Here is a 15,818-nt window from a genome sequence, read left to right on the forward strand (position 1 = left end):
AGTCTGCACATTTTTACTGCTAAGTTTAGCAGTGTTAGATTCCTCCTTGATAGCTGCAACTGGGCTGACTTCCTTCAGCTAACTCTTGTTGTGACCAGACTGTAAGCACTCAATTGTGGCTGATCGTGTGTCTGTTCTCTGATAGGAACAAATGCTTCAGAGGGATTTAAGATGGACACACACTGACATTTTCCCTTGTGATTCCAACCAGGATTAAATTGGTCTGGTATTGAATGTGGAGGTTGGTGGCCCTGCATGTGGCGGGGGATTGGAGCTTCATGATCCTTGAGGTCCCTTCCAACCCTGCCCATTCTGTGATTCTGTGATTAAACTCAGTGAGTCCAGGAAGATGCATTAGAAGCTACAGGCCATCTTCAGATCACTGCTGTGCTTCCCTCATCTTGTTTTCTTGGCTCTTTTATAATTCATACAAGGAAGAAGTTGTTCTAATCCTGAGGAGGTGGCTGCTGTGTGTTTTGAAATCCCAAACAAATGAGCGAAATGAAAACCAGGTTGGGCCTTTTCTACAGAATTTGCTCTTCATTCCATTGGTGTTTTAAAAAGCCAATCCATAATACAACACACCCTTCACTGAACAAGCCTTTGTCACACAGAACTACTGCCCTCTGTTACTCCAGACAAGGTCCTTGCAGAGGAATGCTGTGCACGCTCTGGCAAAGATCACCAGTTTAGTTTTGTGTCCATCATTCATTACAGCACCTGCCCAGAAGTGACTGCAGCGCGTGACCCTGCATTTATTATTGTTACTGCAGGGAGCCATCATTAAAACTGCAGGGACACTTATACGAACCCATGGGAGAAATATATCCGAACTTCTCCTCCAGCCGTTTGTTTTCTCATCCCTTTGCTGTTTCCTCTGGCTCCGGGTTGTGCCGATCGGAAGCGCTGCGAGCCCGTTTCGCTGCGGGCACGCGCACTCCGCGCTCTCATTCTTTCCTATCTGCCGGTTCGCGTCTCCCACCGAGCCCGCGCACGTGGCCACGCCCACTTTGACGTGGCCACGCCCACTTTGACGTGGCCACGCCCACCGCCACCTCAGCAGTGCCGGCGGGCACCACCAGGGGGCGCCATAGCCCAGCGGCTGCGCGGCCCGGCCCCGGCGGTGAATGATCGCGCCCGGCAGCCCCCGCGCCGCGCCCGGCCCGCCGCCACCGCCATGGCGTTCACGTTCGCAGCCTTCTGCTACATGCTGGCGCTGCTGCTCACCGCCGCGCTCATCTTCTTCGCCATTTGGCACGTGAGTGAGGGAGGGGAGAGGGGAGGGGGGAGCCGCCGGGGTCAGCCCGGGGGTTGGAGCCGCTCCACAGCGTGGCCTGGGGGAGCAGTGCCAGGCCGGGAGGGAATGGAGGGGATGGGATGGGATGGGCGGGATGGGAGCCTTTGGTGCTTTAGAAGCTATTGGGAAGTAACGCTGGCAGTGCGGCCCTGTGCCCACGCGTTGCTTTTGGCTCATCGAACTGCTGCTTCCGGGCTGCAGAATCACAGCTGTTCCAATTCTGTTGCAGATTATAGCGTTTGATGAGTTGAAGACAGATTACAAGAATCCCATCGACCAATGCAACACGCTCAATCCCGTAAGTTGCTCACTAACGATTTTGCTTCCTGTGTCCGTGTGAAGTGCTTGTGTTTGCTGTTACCTTGTTAGAATGGAGCAGCAGTTGCATCTGTGCTGAGCAGCCTGGTGGAACTGTAGCGGAAACTCTTTGATTCTTCTGTGCTTTCAAGTTGAGTGTTCTGACTGTTGTTGATCTGTGGTGATCTTGTCAGCTGTCCCACTAACACTCTTTCAATCTGCTTTCTACGTTTTCGGCACAAAGACAGTTGAAAGGGTCAAAAAGATTAAAAGAGTCAAAATTGCATTAAAGGTGTGTACTGCTTCTCAGTTTCATTTTTAACGCCGCTTTCATTTCGTTAGGAACATCCGTTATACCTGAGATGTTTCATTCTGTCTGCCTGCTCATCTGCTCGGTTTTTGTTCTGTGGGGTTTCTCACAGCTTCGTGGATTCCCATATTTTGTGCCCAACAATTTTGCTTGCTTTAGCTTCTCTGTCAAGTGAGGAAAACTGTTACATGCCCATTTTGTGTGTCCTGCGGGTTAGAATCAGAGGATAACTGAAGTTGAAGGGGTCCTTACAGATCATCCAGATGTAACCCCTGCCACTGGGGGTTGTTGTAGTAACCTCAGGTTGAAATTAATCTTGCCATTGCTGAAGCTCTGAGGTTGTTAGAGATGAGTTCTTATCAAGCACTGAGTGAAGAAATTCCACTTCTGCTTGAGGGTTGAGGTGACTTGAAAGGTGGGACCGGGTGAATCCAATGGAGTTCAACACAGCACGGTGCAAGGTTTTGCACTTGGGCCAGAGGAATCCCAGGCATCCATACAGACTGGAAACAGAAGTCCTTGAGAGCAGCCCTGCAGAGAAGGACCTGGCGGTCCTGGTGGATAAAAGGCTTAACATGAGCCAGCAGTGTGCTCTTGTAGCTTGAAAAGCAAATGGTATCCTGGGCTCCATCAGCAGAGGGGTGGCCAGCAGGGACAGGAGGTGATTGGCCCCCTCTGCTCTGCTCTTGTGAGGCCCCTGCTGCAGTGCTGTGTCCAGGTCTGGAGCCCCCAGTACAGGAAAGGCAGGGAGCTGTTGGAGAGGGTCCAGGGGAGCCACAAAGATGAGCAGGGGGCTGCAGCACCTCCACTACAAAGACAGGCTGAGGGAGCTGGGCTTGTTCAGCATGGAGAAAAGAAGGCTGCGGGGTGACCTCAGTGCAGCCTGCAGTACCTAAAGGGAGCCTGCAGACAGGAGGGGAGTCAGCTCTTGGAAAGGGGAGATGACAGCAGGACAAGGGGAAATGGTTTGGAGTTGAGGGAGGGCAGATTGAGGTTGGATGTCAGGGGGAAGTTGTGTGCTGTGAGAGTGGTGAGGTGCTGGAACAGCTGCCCAGAGAGGCTGTGATGCCCCGTCCATCCCTGGAGGTGTTGAAGGCCAGGTTGGATGGGGCCCTGGGCAGCCTGGGCTGCTGTGAAATGGGGAGGTTGGTGGCCCTGCCTGTGGTGGGGGGTGTTGGAGCTTCGTGATCCTTGAGGTCCCTTCCAACCCAGGCCATTCTATGACTGAGGTGGCCATAACACAATACATGTTATCCTCGCTTTTTTGTTTGGTGTTCCACAATCAGGGATGCAGCTCTGATACTCCCTGCTTTGTGAGAAGCACTGGAGGCAAACTGTTTGCTTGTATCTGTAACCAGGAGCACGAGGGGAGCTCGTTCAAGAGCGCAGGGTTTGGTAAAGCAGGTGTTTCTGACCCTGTGTCCCATGGCTTTTTCTTTTAGCCTGGTTTGGGGCAGTGCAGAAGTGAGTCCTGCACTGCAACTCGCTGTGTTTTGAAGAGCCAGGTAAATTATCCAGAAGGAAATGTATTTTATAGTAGCTGGGGGGGAGAGTGCGTGTCAGATGTGTGGGATGTAAATGGTCAGCAAGAGAAGGGCAGGAGGCCATAGGCAGAGCACTGCTGCCTGGGTAGCCGTGCATCTAACAGTTTCCCTTGCTGGGCCTGCTGCAGTGTGGGGGAAGGCAAATTCTCATTGCATTGATGCATTATGTCGTTATTGCAACCTTTTAATGTATTACAGTGTGCATGTTTGAAGCAAATATTAACTTTCTGCTAACCCACATGCATGTGGTGGTTGTTTATATGATGGCTTCGTTGGAAATAGTGACTAGCTTGGGATTTGTTGTGGAAGGAGGTTAGCAACTGGAAGTGAAGAGCTGGGCTCTTGAAGGGCTTTGCTAAATGGTGGTAAGAGCAGCTGGGGAGGGTTGTGGAGCATTGCAAGAGAGCTGTCCTGCTGTGGGAGTAGGATCCAATAGAGAAGGTAAAGAGAAATACGTTCTGAAAGGTGTCGTGAAATCAACTACAGATTTCAGAGCTGGTAAACAGGCTGCTGCACAGAGCAGCACTGGTTTTGTTGTTGTTCCACTATAAGTAGAGCCGAGTTGTAGCTGGTAAGTACACCCAGAAGGGGCTGGGCACAGACACCTTGCTGAGACCTTTCAGGTACGACAGCTTGGTTTTGTTGTGCTTTGTTTGGTGTTTGCCACTTGGGGAAGCAAAACGTAGCAGCAGGTGGTGAGGATGTTCCTTGGGAGGATTCAGAATCTGAGGGAGATGGTTTGGGGCTTTCAAACAAGAACTGCAGAACAGTGTGGCGCTGATGCAGTCCTGCACGCGAAGGAAGAAGGGCAGGATGTGTTGTGTGTGTGAGTGCAGGCACACACAGTTGAAATCTGAGCTAGAAATGCAGTATTTCTCAAGAGGAGATGCTTTAGTGCTCCTTAGGTGGGAAGATTTGCTTCTTTCTGGATGGTGTAATAAAAGAGAATCGATACTGCTTTGAGGTGCCTTGGTCTCAGGGTGGGTGCAAGGTTCTGCTGGCCCTTTGCATGCATTTACTCCACGTAGCCCTTCATAGTACTCCTATTAATAACACTAATAGCTGCTGGCATTTCATGCTTCTGTGGTGTCATAGTAATTGATAGTTAGCTCTGTGGGCTCCTGCTGGAAAGCATGATGCTGCCAAGCATGCACGCCAGGTGCGGGAGGAGGAGGCCGAAGCTGGCTGTGTGTTGACCTGGTGGGCACAGCTTGGCCTCGGAGATGCCATCCTGGCACCAGTTGGAAGCTGAAAATTACATCTGTCTGACAGCTTTGTTTCGATATTCAGATATGAAAACATAAAACATCTTTTTGCCTCCAAACCGTTTCGTAGCACGTGTTTCTTGGTGATGTTCCTCTGTTACATGAGCAGAAATATCTCTGTCTCTTCTGTTACGGAGGCCACGTATAAAACGTGGCTCTGTTCACAGGTTCACAGTGTGCTTAAGCTAACAGAAGCAATAGAGATCTCTTATTCTGAGCATTTCATTTTGTGAAGCTTTCTTCTCAGTTGATGAATATCATGTGAAAACAGCAAGGCATGTCCTGCTAGTTGCTCTTTTCACTTGCTGCAGTCTTGTTAGTGGTCCTTAAAAGACTTCTTAAACAAAGGCTTACCTCCAAGATAGATGAAACAATGCACGTTTTGCTTGGAGTTATCCAAACTTCTAACTCGTATTTTTTCTTTTCCAGCTTGTACTTCCAGAGTACCTCATCCATGCATTCTTCTGTGTTATGTTTCTCTGTGCAGCAGAGTGGCTTACACTGGGTCTCAATATGCCTTTGTTGGCTTATCATATTTGGAGGTAATATTGATGAGTCTGGTGTCTGTGTACTCACGTTAATTGTAACTCATTGCAGTGCTTCCTGTTAAGTGTTCTGTGTCTGCAGCAAGTAAGGATGCTTCCTGAGGTGGCAGTGAGAAAGCTGACATCCAGGCTATCAAATAAAAAGCATCGCTTTGCTTCCTCTCCTTGTCTGTATTCCCTTGTGCCGTGCAAGAACCCCATATTGGGCAGCAGTGGCAGCTGATGTGACAGAGGTGCACTGAAGCTGCATACTGACGGTGTGGGCTGCTGGTAGGAATGGCAGCCCTGCTTCCTTTTGCTGCTAGTTGTGTGCTGTGAGAGTGGTGAGGTGCTGGAACAGCTGCCCAGAGAGGCTGTGATGCCCCGTCCATCCCTGGAGGTGTTCAAGGCCAGGTTGGATGGGGCCCTGGGCAGCCTGGGCTGCTGTGAAATGTGGAGGTTGGTGGCCCTGCATGGCACAGGGGGGTTGGAGCTTCGTGATCCTTGAGGTCCCTTCCAACCCGGGCCGTTCTGTGATTCTATGATAGAATCTGTGCAGGGAGCTGCAGGAGGTTGAAACGACCCAGCAGAACAGTTTTCCCTGTGGATGTAGCTGTGCTGGTCCTGGCTGGAGGTAGGGTGGCTGTTTGCCAGCAGCCTGCATTAAGCCACAGCTGCGGGATCGTTCTGCATTGACCTGTGTGAGTGCTGCTCTGCTCTGGTACCCAGCGTGCACTGTAGCAACAATTCAAGGCTGCAGGCTACGTAGGGTGCTGCAGTGATCCCTTCTCCACCTTTTCCAACCCTTTATAAGGAATCCCACGTGTAAAACTGGCAGAATGCTGTTTTTCATTTATAAACAAACGTCCCGTTGCCAGCTGCTGTGCCACAGCTCGGCCTGCTTTAAGGCTGGGGGCAGCTCCTGGGTTTGTGTGTCAGAAGCTCTTTGGTGCCCACGGTTGGCTGGGGCCTCCTGCACTTTGCAGTCTGCTGTGAGGGGCTGTGGGCTGCGGCTCCTCGTTGCTGTGCTGCTTGGTGGGCGGGGGGCACAAAGCCATGTTTGCCATTGCTGGTGCCCCAAAACTGATTGTGTGTCGCTTCCAGGTACATGAGTAGACCTGTGATGAGCGGCCCTGGTCTGTATGATCCTACAACCATCATGAATGCAGACATTTTAGCCTATTGCCAGAAGGAAGGATGGTGCAAATTAGCATTCTACCTTCTATCATTTTTTTACTACTTATATGGGTAAGTTTGCTCCTCTGTCCTCTGTCTCATCTTTAGTCTGCTCTTTTAGGCTGGGCGCAGTGCCAAGAGAAGTTTTGAACTCAGCAATGTAAATAACGCCAACTTGCCTGACGAAATAATTCACACAGTGCCTTATATTCCATTATAAAACACGAGTCTTAATTTGGTTGGAATTCCTCATTTGAATCTGGGCATTAGAACGACTGGAGAGCTCCAGGCCTCTCTTCTGTTAAGCACAACCTCCCCACCCAGACCTGTGTGTCCATGAAGAAATGGGAGCAGCAGCACTTCTCAGTTGTGTAGGCATTAGAACTGATTTCTCTTTAAGGTGGCACTCATTCCAAGAGTGAAAAGGGAGGGGACCCACAGGAGCCATCACAGCTCCCTTCTGCCTTGTCCTGCCTCCAGGCCAAAAGCTGATGGGTGTCTGGGCGATGGGACACAGCTGCTGAGTGCTGACATGGGCGAGGGGTGCTGCAGGGCTCCCTGTACGGTGCTGCTTCATCTGCTTGTTGCATCAGTTCTCATCATCCTGCGCAGTGCCCTCTGGTGTTTGTGTCACATCTCCGCTCCCCGTCCACGTGCCTCACACGGATTTGTTCCTCTGAGACCTCATAATTCAATGTGTAACGTTTATGAAAGTCACACACCTGAATGTTATTTTTCTTCTTATTTTTCAGCATGATTTACGTTCTGGTGAGCTCTTAAGAAGACATTCGGCAAGCTTTGTTCCATTTAAGTGCATGCAAAAGCCACAAACCATGGATTATTTACAGCGACCACGTCGTACCAAGATTAAATACGGAACCCGATGATCGCATTTGCTTTACAAAACGATGACTCCCCTATTTTTAAAACATTTCCACATTTTATACTTGTGGAAAGACTGTTTTCTTATATTTTACCGGGACACTGAAATTATGGAATTACATTAGTATAAAGATGACTGGGTTTTGACTTTGCACTCCATAAGGAACAGCCGTAGTCCTCGATAGGTGTTTGTAACTGAGCAGCCATAGCACAGCAGTTCCTTTGGGCTTCAGCCCTGCATCCCTCTGACTGCCATCAGCTGTACTGCCACGGGCTGGGGGACCGGCGTGCCGTGCTCTGCCTGTGGGTGATGTCAGTCTGAAGAGATGAAGGGACACAACTGCAGAAACAGCACTTCTGTTCTTTTTTCCCTTTCCTATCTGGTAACCTTTCCCTGTCAGTGCATGGTTCTGTATTTTCACCAGCTGCTAGCCTTGCTGTAATCACAGGCGTGTCGTCGTGATAGGAAACATTGCATTGTCCACAAAGGAATGAATCTGATGATTTGTTTACAGTCCGTGCACAGACACCATTAGCAAACTTATTCACACATGGATAAATGCACACTTATCAATTCCAACGGTGAAAATACTCCTGAGCTTGAGAGTAATACCACAGAGCTTCTCAAAGGAGAGATTGTGAAACTGCCCTGCTGTTCCTTAGTGCAATAAATAAAGTCTCAAATTCAGAACTGCTTATATTTATTGGTGCCTCATTTTGTCTTTAAATTCATCTGTTGGGATCATTGCATACCTTTTAGAACCAGAACACAGAATCGTGTCTGAAAAGGGAAGCTCCAATTCCCTGCTTTTGTGTTTTTGTGGCTCTGCAGATGAACAGTGATTGGGGCTGGGAACATTGCATTGTAAATGGTCGTTGTGAACAGCTTCCATGTGATAAGAAGAATCTTTTCCATTTACCTGTTGAGGAAAATGAAGTAATTTTCCAGTTTTAGCAACACAGTTTTGTATAAGTAGTTTATTTGTTCCCTTTGAGCCCCCCAGGTGCTGGATCTAATAGCACAACATACAGGTGGCTGCAGAAGTCTGCACTGTGGAAGAAAATAGGTAGAAACCCACGTGTTACAGATCTCCTGCATTGGGGACTTGGCATCTTCAACAGCAACTGAATGGCTCCCATTGATTTGGCTGCTTTTTGAGTACTTCCATAGCCTAGAATGAAAGGTGGCAGAGGCAGTGAGCTGTGCCTCACAGGATGTGTGTGTGTATGGGGAGGGAATTCTGCTGTATTTCACATGGTGCCTCCAAATTCCTATTCCAACCCACCCCAAACTGCTCCAAGCTGTACTCCACCTCTTCTGTGTTAAAAAAAGACTTCTTTTCCTTAAGCTGTAACTCTGAGCTTTTTGCTAAACAACGTTGAAAGTTTCTTTGGAAATCCATGCAATGGTTCCTATTGGACCATCTTTGTTTTTTCCTGCTTCACTTTACTGCCATTTGAAACGCAGGGCTGTGAGGGAGCAGAGCCATAATCCTGTGCACTCAGCTGCACAGAAGCAAAATATTCCTCGATAAATAAAACAGTAAAGCTTTACATGTGCGAATCCAAAAGTGAAAGCAGGAGAGTAACTTCCTAATGGGGTTCTACTGTGAGCTTCAGCTTCCAGCTGCCCCCAGGAACAAAATGCTTGGCTTGAGTCTGTCCTGCTGCTGCAGATAAGTGTGCCAGAACTGAGGAATTACACATAGCTATATATCTACTACGTATCTATTACATATAGCTACATTTTACAAACAAGGCTGTAGCTAGGAAGTACATTTGTCTCTTCTCCTTTCCCAACACACTGAAGTAGAAGGCAGCCTATTGGCATTCCAAGTCTGTACTTAGCTGCCATAGGGTTACAGATGGTTTTGTTTCCACCTGCATGTCCAACACTTGTCCCAGTTCTCATGCTACATAAAGAGAGACAAAACACAAATGAAATTCGGTCATAGCTTTGATAGCCCAGCCTTGCCTCCATGCAGTAAGCACAGAACGTCAACACAGAGAGGCCAGCACACCAGTGTAGTGACAGCACAGTGCCAAGAGATGCCAAACATCAGATAGTCTATGTTTGGATGTTGGGGAAATTCTTCACAGAGTGGTGAGGTGCTGGAACAGCTGCCCAGAGAGGCTGTGATGCCCCGTCCATCCCTGGAGGTGTTCAAGGCCAGGTTGGATGGGGCCCTGGGCAGCCTGGGCTGCTGTGAAATGTGGAGGTTGGTGGCCCTGCATTGGTGGGGGGTTGGAGCTTCGTGATCCTTGAGGTCCCTTCCAACCAGGGCCGTTCTGTGAGTCTGCTCAAGTTGTCCTTGTGTTGAGAAGAAGCCTGTTAGGCATTCAGGTCAGCACCACACCAGTAATGAACACAAAACAGTTCAGTGCATTTTAAGGCAGTGAGTACAAAGGATTGCTAAGAAGATGCAGAAGCTCTATGTCCATCAAGATTCCTGCCTCCAGCCCCAACACTTGACACGCATCTGAAAGCGAGCAGTGGTGGCACAGAGGCAGCAGCAACAAGCAGGTACTGAGGTTGGGATGAGCTGCCTTGTCCAGGTGTTTGCCACAGCCACGCAGACAAAGCCACTCCAGCACACGCTCACCGTGACACCGACCTCTGTGCTGTGCCCCGTGCTTCCAGCTGTGCAGCTACACTCCCTCGGAAGTCATGGATATAATTGTATTGCTGAAAAAGCACAGTGGCATTTGTAAGGAGCACTGCATACTTCTGAGCAGGTACAGCCATCCTAAAAGGCTGTCTGATTGCCCACAATTCAAGCAGCACCCTCCAACTCTGTTTAAATAGTTTTTCTTCTTGTGCTCACTCCAAATCCTCTGGAATATTTTTAACCACTGGACAAATGAGATGGATCTTAGCTCAGGTTCTATGCTTGCCAGAAAGGACACATGAGCTTAAGGTAAGTCTAGGAAGGCAGGTGTTCCATGTTAGAAATCAAAGCTGCTTCGTTTGGGCCAACCAAGGAACTGTGCTCTCTCCACAGAGTCCTTGATGCCAAACAACCTCCATTCAGCATAATGAGACCCAGCAGTTTGTGCTAAGAGCTGTCATGTCAACCCATACATCATTTGGAGCACTAATATCCAAGTGTTTAATATGAGATTTAATGATCAGAGGCTAAAGGAGAGAGCAACCCAAGCGAAGGCTTCAAATGATAACATTTGTTCATATTTCCTACTCCCACCCCAACCTCCTTCAACCCAGGATGCAAGCTGCTCCCTCATCTGTCCTCTTGGCTTGTGGAAAACTGATTTTCAACAACTAGCTCAAATTAAATTTGGGTTCCATAGAGGCTTAGAGCTGGCAGACAGCCTTCAGGTAACTCCTTTTTTCTTGGAAGCTACTGCCTTGCAAACTGATTCAGTGTCAGCTTCTCTTGTCTGTACACAGAACTACTGTAAGAGCATAACTTATGTATGAACTGCTGGCCCAAGAGTAGCCAAAATCCATCAAAGCAAGAAGAACAGAAACCCAGCCGTTAAGCAGCTTAAGACCCTCCATGTAGGGTTTGAAAATAAAGTTAGGGGTACTTCTTGAAAGACTGCTTGTGCTTTCATGTGGCAGCTACAGTTAGGATGAGTTAGAAAGATTTAAGAAAGATGCAGAAATATTAAACAGAAGAGAATGAGGACAACAGGAAGATGGACCACAGCTTAGTGAGTTATGAGCAGGGATAAGGATGAGAAAGCAAGAGATTACTAATGATGGCAGAGAGCAGACAAGCAGGACGTGTGCTGAATTCAGTATAGGCAGACCAGGCTGGCAACAGGAGGAAAGAAAAATGCCAGAGGCAGCTCAAACTCAGGAAAGAGGTGGGGGCAGCAGTTGTGAAACACCTCCAAGAGGTGGAGGGATCCCTTTGTGAAGCAGAAGGAAGGGCTGTCCAGACTCTCCACTTGTTTCAACCATCTGTTACCTGCTGCAGTCCCATTACCTTGACTGTCTGTATTGCCCGAGATCCCCTTAATTCTCTGAGGCTGTCTATTGCTTGCTGAGGTGTCACCACATCCGAAAGCTGAAGCAGGAGGCATGCAGCTACTGTAAGGGAAAGGTAAGCATGTATTCTGCTGAGCACCTCTTGCTCTGCACAGCACTGCTTTGGCACAGCAACCGCTCTATTCTGTGAGAACCACTCTAGGCAAAGCCAACCCCGCCATATCAGAGATAACACATCTGCTGGACCTTTTACCAAATAGAGTTGGGTGGCCTTTGTCCCATCTGACTGCTGCACCTTTAAGCAGTGGTGTCTCGTGGGAACAAAGGTCTAAATCAGGTTAGTTAATCAGGCACTAAGAGCTGCTTACTGAGACAGGAGCGTCCGAGGCCACCGTAACAGCTGCAAGAGAAGAGAAGGTTTGGTTACAGCAAGCTGTGGCACACTGCAACACTCAGCCCCCCATACACAAGTGTAAGATGCAGCTCCTGCCTCAATATATTCAAGAGCAGCAGTAGTCTAAGAAAGTCTTGTAATTGCTTCTAGAAATACTGAGTATCCTCTATTTATTCTCCAGAGCTTCCTTTTTTACTGTCATTTTGGAGAACGTGCTGTTTTAAAGTTCCTCTTCGTTCATGGTAACAGCCCCAAAGGCACAAGAGGTCAACAGAAGGTGTGAAGAGATCTCCATTTCCTTAAATCCTGCTCCAGGGTAAGGTTCTGATAACAGCTGTGAGTTAATGGTAACAGCAGGCCTCTGCAAGAGTGAGAAGTCCGAGAACTTCAGTGACTGGCTGTGCAGGAAGCTGTCAGCAGGATCTCAGGGAACATGGATCTGGGAAAGCTCATTTTCACTACCCTGAGCTCAGCTACAAATGCTTAAAGATAGAACTTTCAACAAGTCTTATGCAATTTAAAATGAATTTGGCACTGCTAGGACCCAATGAGCCTCTGGTAAACAGCCTGGGGTACGTTATCCTGTGACAGTGTCTGCTTTAACTTACAACTCCTCCTACAGACCTGATATCCAACCAGCCCAGCCACAAGGAGCAGCACGGTACCAGTCAGCACACATTTTGAAGCATTTGCAGGACAGAAAAGGGGAAAGAGGGAGAAACAGATCTCAGAAAGGCCAAGTCAGCTCCAAAGGGGTACAAGAGGTGAAAGAAGTTTTTCACAGCTTGAGCTAACCCCAAAGTCATTTGACAGGGTTCCATTTCAGGTGGTCGTGCAGGAAGACTCGGTGAAGGAACCACAACTTACTGGATGATTGTCTTCCTGTTGCTTTCCAGGCAGCTTCTGAGCTCTTCCAGAATTGTGCAGCAGGTGGTGACGTCAGGAGCATCTCCATCTGGAATAGGATAGTGGTGCACACAGATCCCACACTCTTGGTAGGCATCTATAAGGTTTGGTACTCGGTATTTTAAGAGCTCTCCTTTGGTACAAAGCACAAACACATCCTGTGTCCCACAGCTCTTTAGTTCGTCTGCCAACAGATTAAGCAAACAAACAAAGCCTATCAAGCTTAAGCATGAACAGATTTGCTACTTGGTACCAATCCCCTCGTTTAGCCTTTGAAGTTAAGACAACAGAAGTTAGCAATTTTGCTTTGAGCAACATTTATTTCTGTTGAGTCTTGCCTACACTTGTCTTCAGATAACCTGCAGGAGGAATTCTCAGTTCAGAATCAGCCTGCAGACAAGGCTCACCCAAAGTAAGGTCAGCACTGAAAACAGTCCTACTAACCTGCTGGCTTAAGCATGATTCTACCCCATCTCCAGCTATAACTGTCCAACTGTTTACCTTTTCTAGCCTTTACAGCTGAATCCCAAGCACAGATTTTTTACACTATTTCATCTTTTCTATCCTCTTCACAGTTTCCACTGGGAAGGGGAGATAACAGCTCTGTAATTCATCTCAGTCCTAACTGTTCTGAAGACGCTCTTGGCCTGCACATGGTGTGTGATTTCACAGAACTCAAGTTACTGGGAGCAATAGAAAGATAGCTGTATTGCTCCAGCCTGGAAATATCCTGCCCAGGTTAGATGAACAGCAGCTCCATCAGACTCCAAGTCAAAGGAAGCCTGTAAGAGTATCTTCTGCTTCATTTTTCACTCACATTGTTCTTACCCATTCCATGGCAATGAGAGGCAATCAGGCTCTGAACAGAAAACTCACCGATATCTTTCTGAAGGTTCCTTCTAATGTCCTTAAACCTGCAACCTAAAACAAATGATGAATGCTGATTATGGCCTGAGATTTCATAAATGCCTGCTACAACAGAAGAGCAAAGCAGGCACCCTCCCCTCAGCACCAAAGCCACATCCCCACAACAGTTCTTGGTTCTGCAAATGGATTGCTAGTGCAGAATGCAGTATTAAGCAAATAATGGTGTTTAAACTGCCATAGAACAGGATTTTAAATGTCACTCAAAGTTTTAAGCTATTGTACACCTTAGAGATGAAAAGTTTGGAGTATTATAAATCAGAATGCATTTGGTGCCAGGACTGTGCACCTCTGGAAGCATACCCTGAAAACATGGGTGCAGAATCCTGTACAAGAGCTCTGCTGGCAGATCTGCACTGCAGTTTAGCAGTCAAAGGTTGAACATCTATTACAGGAGCAGCTCATGTAGCTTAACATGAAAATGCAACTATTCCTGGTGTACATGTTAGCAGGTGTTTCTGTGGGATTCTCATCAGTACTGGTACCAGCTATTGAAGGTATCTTAAACCACAGAATCACAGAATGGCCTGGGTTGCAAAGGAGCACAGTGCTCATCCACTTCCAACCCCCTGCTGTGTGCAGGTCACCAACCAGCAGCCCAGGCTGCCCAGAGCCACATCCAGCCTGGCCTTGAATGCCTGCAGGGATGGGGCATCCACAGCCTCCTTGGGCAACCTGTGCCAGTGCCTCACCACCCTCTGGCTGAAAAACTTCCTCCTCATATCCAACCTAAACCTCCTCTGTTTCAGTTTCAAACCATTCCCTTGTCCTATTACCATCCATCCTCACAAAGAGCCGTTCCCCCTCCTGTCTACATGCTCCCTACAAGTATTAGAAGGATACTACTTGGAAGACACTCGGCCGAATAACAGAAAACAGAATGTAGGGCTACGAGATAGTTCTTCTCGTCAGCTCAAACACACCCACAGTCTTCAGCAGTGCTGCTTACCTGGCAGGGAACACACAGCCAGGAACGCAGAGGAGTAGGCAGGAGGCAGTGGAAGCCTGTCAGGAGATAGACCGCAAGTTAAGTTATCGGAAAAATATAAAAAAGAAAAGCAGCACTACGCTGATCACTTAAAGAGAGATTTTGTACAACACCGAGGGAACAGCACATCCCACAGCACGCTCCCGCACAGGGCCGATAGAACCCCACAGCGCCCGCCCGGCTCCTCACCAGGACAGCGGCAGCGGCTCCTCCCCCTCCTCCTCCTCGGTGGCCTCTTCGTCTGACGAGTCAAGGCCCGCTACGTGCATGGCTCGCGGCTGGATGGAGAAGAGCGACGAACCCACCGGAGCGCTGCGCTACCCCTCGCTTAGGGCCGAGGTTGAGGGGCCGAAGATCCCGGCCCCGGCCCCAAGATGGCGCCGCTCCCCTCCCGCCGTCCTTTTGAATTCAGCCCGCCCACCCGCCGCATCTCATTGGTCAGCCCTTCCCTCTCGTCGTCCAATGGAGAGCCATCGAGGGCCCTTCTCTATTTGGCGGCCAGAGGAGGAGAAGCTCGTTGATTGGCTGGCGGCGATTTCGCTTGAATTTGGCATCTAAAAAACTCGCGTCCAGGCTTCACTTTCTGGAATTTTCTGTCATAGAATCACAGCATGGCCTGGGCTGAAAAGGAGCACAGTGCTCATCCAGCTCCAACCCCCTGCTGTGTGCAGGTCATCAACCAGCAGCCCAGGCTGCCCAGAGCCACATCCAGCCTGGCCTTGAATGCCTGCAGGGATGGGGCATCAGCAAAGAAAAGTATCATGGATGGCCTAAAACTTGCCCCTAGGAAGTTCTTCACTAACGTGTGGAAGAACTTCTCTACAGTCAGGATGACGGGGCGCTGGAACAGGCCTTAGAATGCTGTTCTGGAGTTCAGTAAGGCCTGCCCCCATTGGGTTATATGGCAGGTGGAATCTAAAACAGCTCCATCTTGTTTTCTTCTGCCCAGCGTTGTATCATGGCACCAGTGCAATGAGTCCCTTGGTTGCTCTCAGTGACATGAGGCGTGCTGTAGGCAGCCGCTTGGTGAGCACCTTGATGCTACTTGCCTGGTTCACTCTTGGCACTGGCTAGGCCTGCCTTAGCCCTCTTGCTGTTTCGATGCATGTCTCACCCTCTCAGACCAAGGCAGAGGCCAAATGTAATCAAACTGCCATCGCTGGAGAGGACTGTGTCCTCTAGCAAGATGTGCCGCTGTTTCAGGCCGCAGTCTTCAGGCTTGCTCGGTCTCATCTTGGAGCAAGCATTGCAGTCTCAGCACGCCTGGGCAGTATCAGACAGTTGTATGGGCAGCCCCCATGCTTTAGCAGCTGCCCATGTTGTCTTTTGTCCAGCCTCTGATATGGCCAGCAGGCG

General features: G+C 48.9%; 2 protein-coding genes across 6 annotated transcripts; one reads left to right on the forward strand and one right to left on the reverse strand.

Moving 5' to 3' along the window:
• Window positions 1-1,102: 1,102 nt before the first annotated feature.
• On the forward strand, window positions 1,103-7,993 carry CNIH1 (cornichon family AMPA receptor auxiliary protein 1). Its single transcript, XM_048949233.1, has 5 exons — window positions 1,103-1,258; window positions 1,527-1,595; window positions 5,143-5,255; window positions 6,342-6,485; window positions 7,166-7,993. The coding sequence occupies exons 1-5, from the start codon at window positions 1,178-1,180 to the stop codon at window positions 7,191-7,193; spliced, it is 435 nt and encodes a 144-aa protein (XP_048805190.1). The 5' UTR covers window positions 1,103-1,177; the 3' UTR covers window positions 7,194-7,993.
• A 3-nt stretch (window positions 7,994-7,996) lies between these two features.
• CDKN3 (cyclin dependent kinase inhibitor 3) lies at window positions 7,997-14,850 on the reverse strand. Of its 5 annotated transcripts, none has more exons than XM_048949219.1 (8): window positions 14,652-14,850; window positions 14,424-14,479; window positions 13,427-13,471; window positions 12,512-12,734; window positions 11,619-11,650; window positions 11,249-11,352; window positions 9,911-9,981; window positions 9,535-9,606 (listed from the first exon to the last, which is right to left on the reverse strand). In XM_048949219.1, the coding sequence occupies exons 1-8, from the start codon at window positions 14,729-14,731 to the stop codon at window positions 9,597-9,599; spliced, it is 621 nt and encodes a 206-aa protein (XP_048805176.1). In that variant the 5' UTR covers window positions 14,732-14,850; the 3' UTR covers window positions 9,535-9,596. The 5 variants fall into 5 exon arrangements, with proteins under 5 accessions (XP_048805171.1, XP_048805173.1, XP_048805175.1 ...); XM_048949217.1 differs by having other exon boundaries at window positions 9,535-9,624; XM_048949214.1 differs by lacking the exons at window positions 9,535-9,606; window positions 9,911-9,981 and adding an exon at window positions 7,997-8,215.
• Between the last annotated feature and the right edge of the window lie 968 nt (window positions 14,851-15,818).

This window comes from Lagopus muta, chromosome 6, assembly GCF_023343835.1.
Source record: "Lagopus muta isolate bLagMut1 chromosome 6, bLagMut1 primary, whole genome shotgun sequence".
NCBI classification, from domain to species: Eukaryota; Metazoa; Chordata; class Aves; order Galliformes; family Phasianidae; genus Lagopus; species Lagopus muta.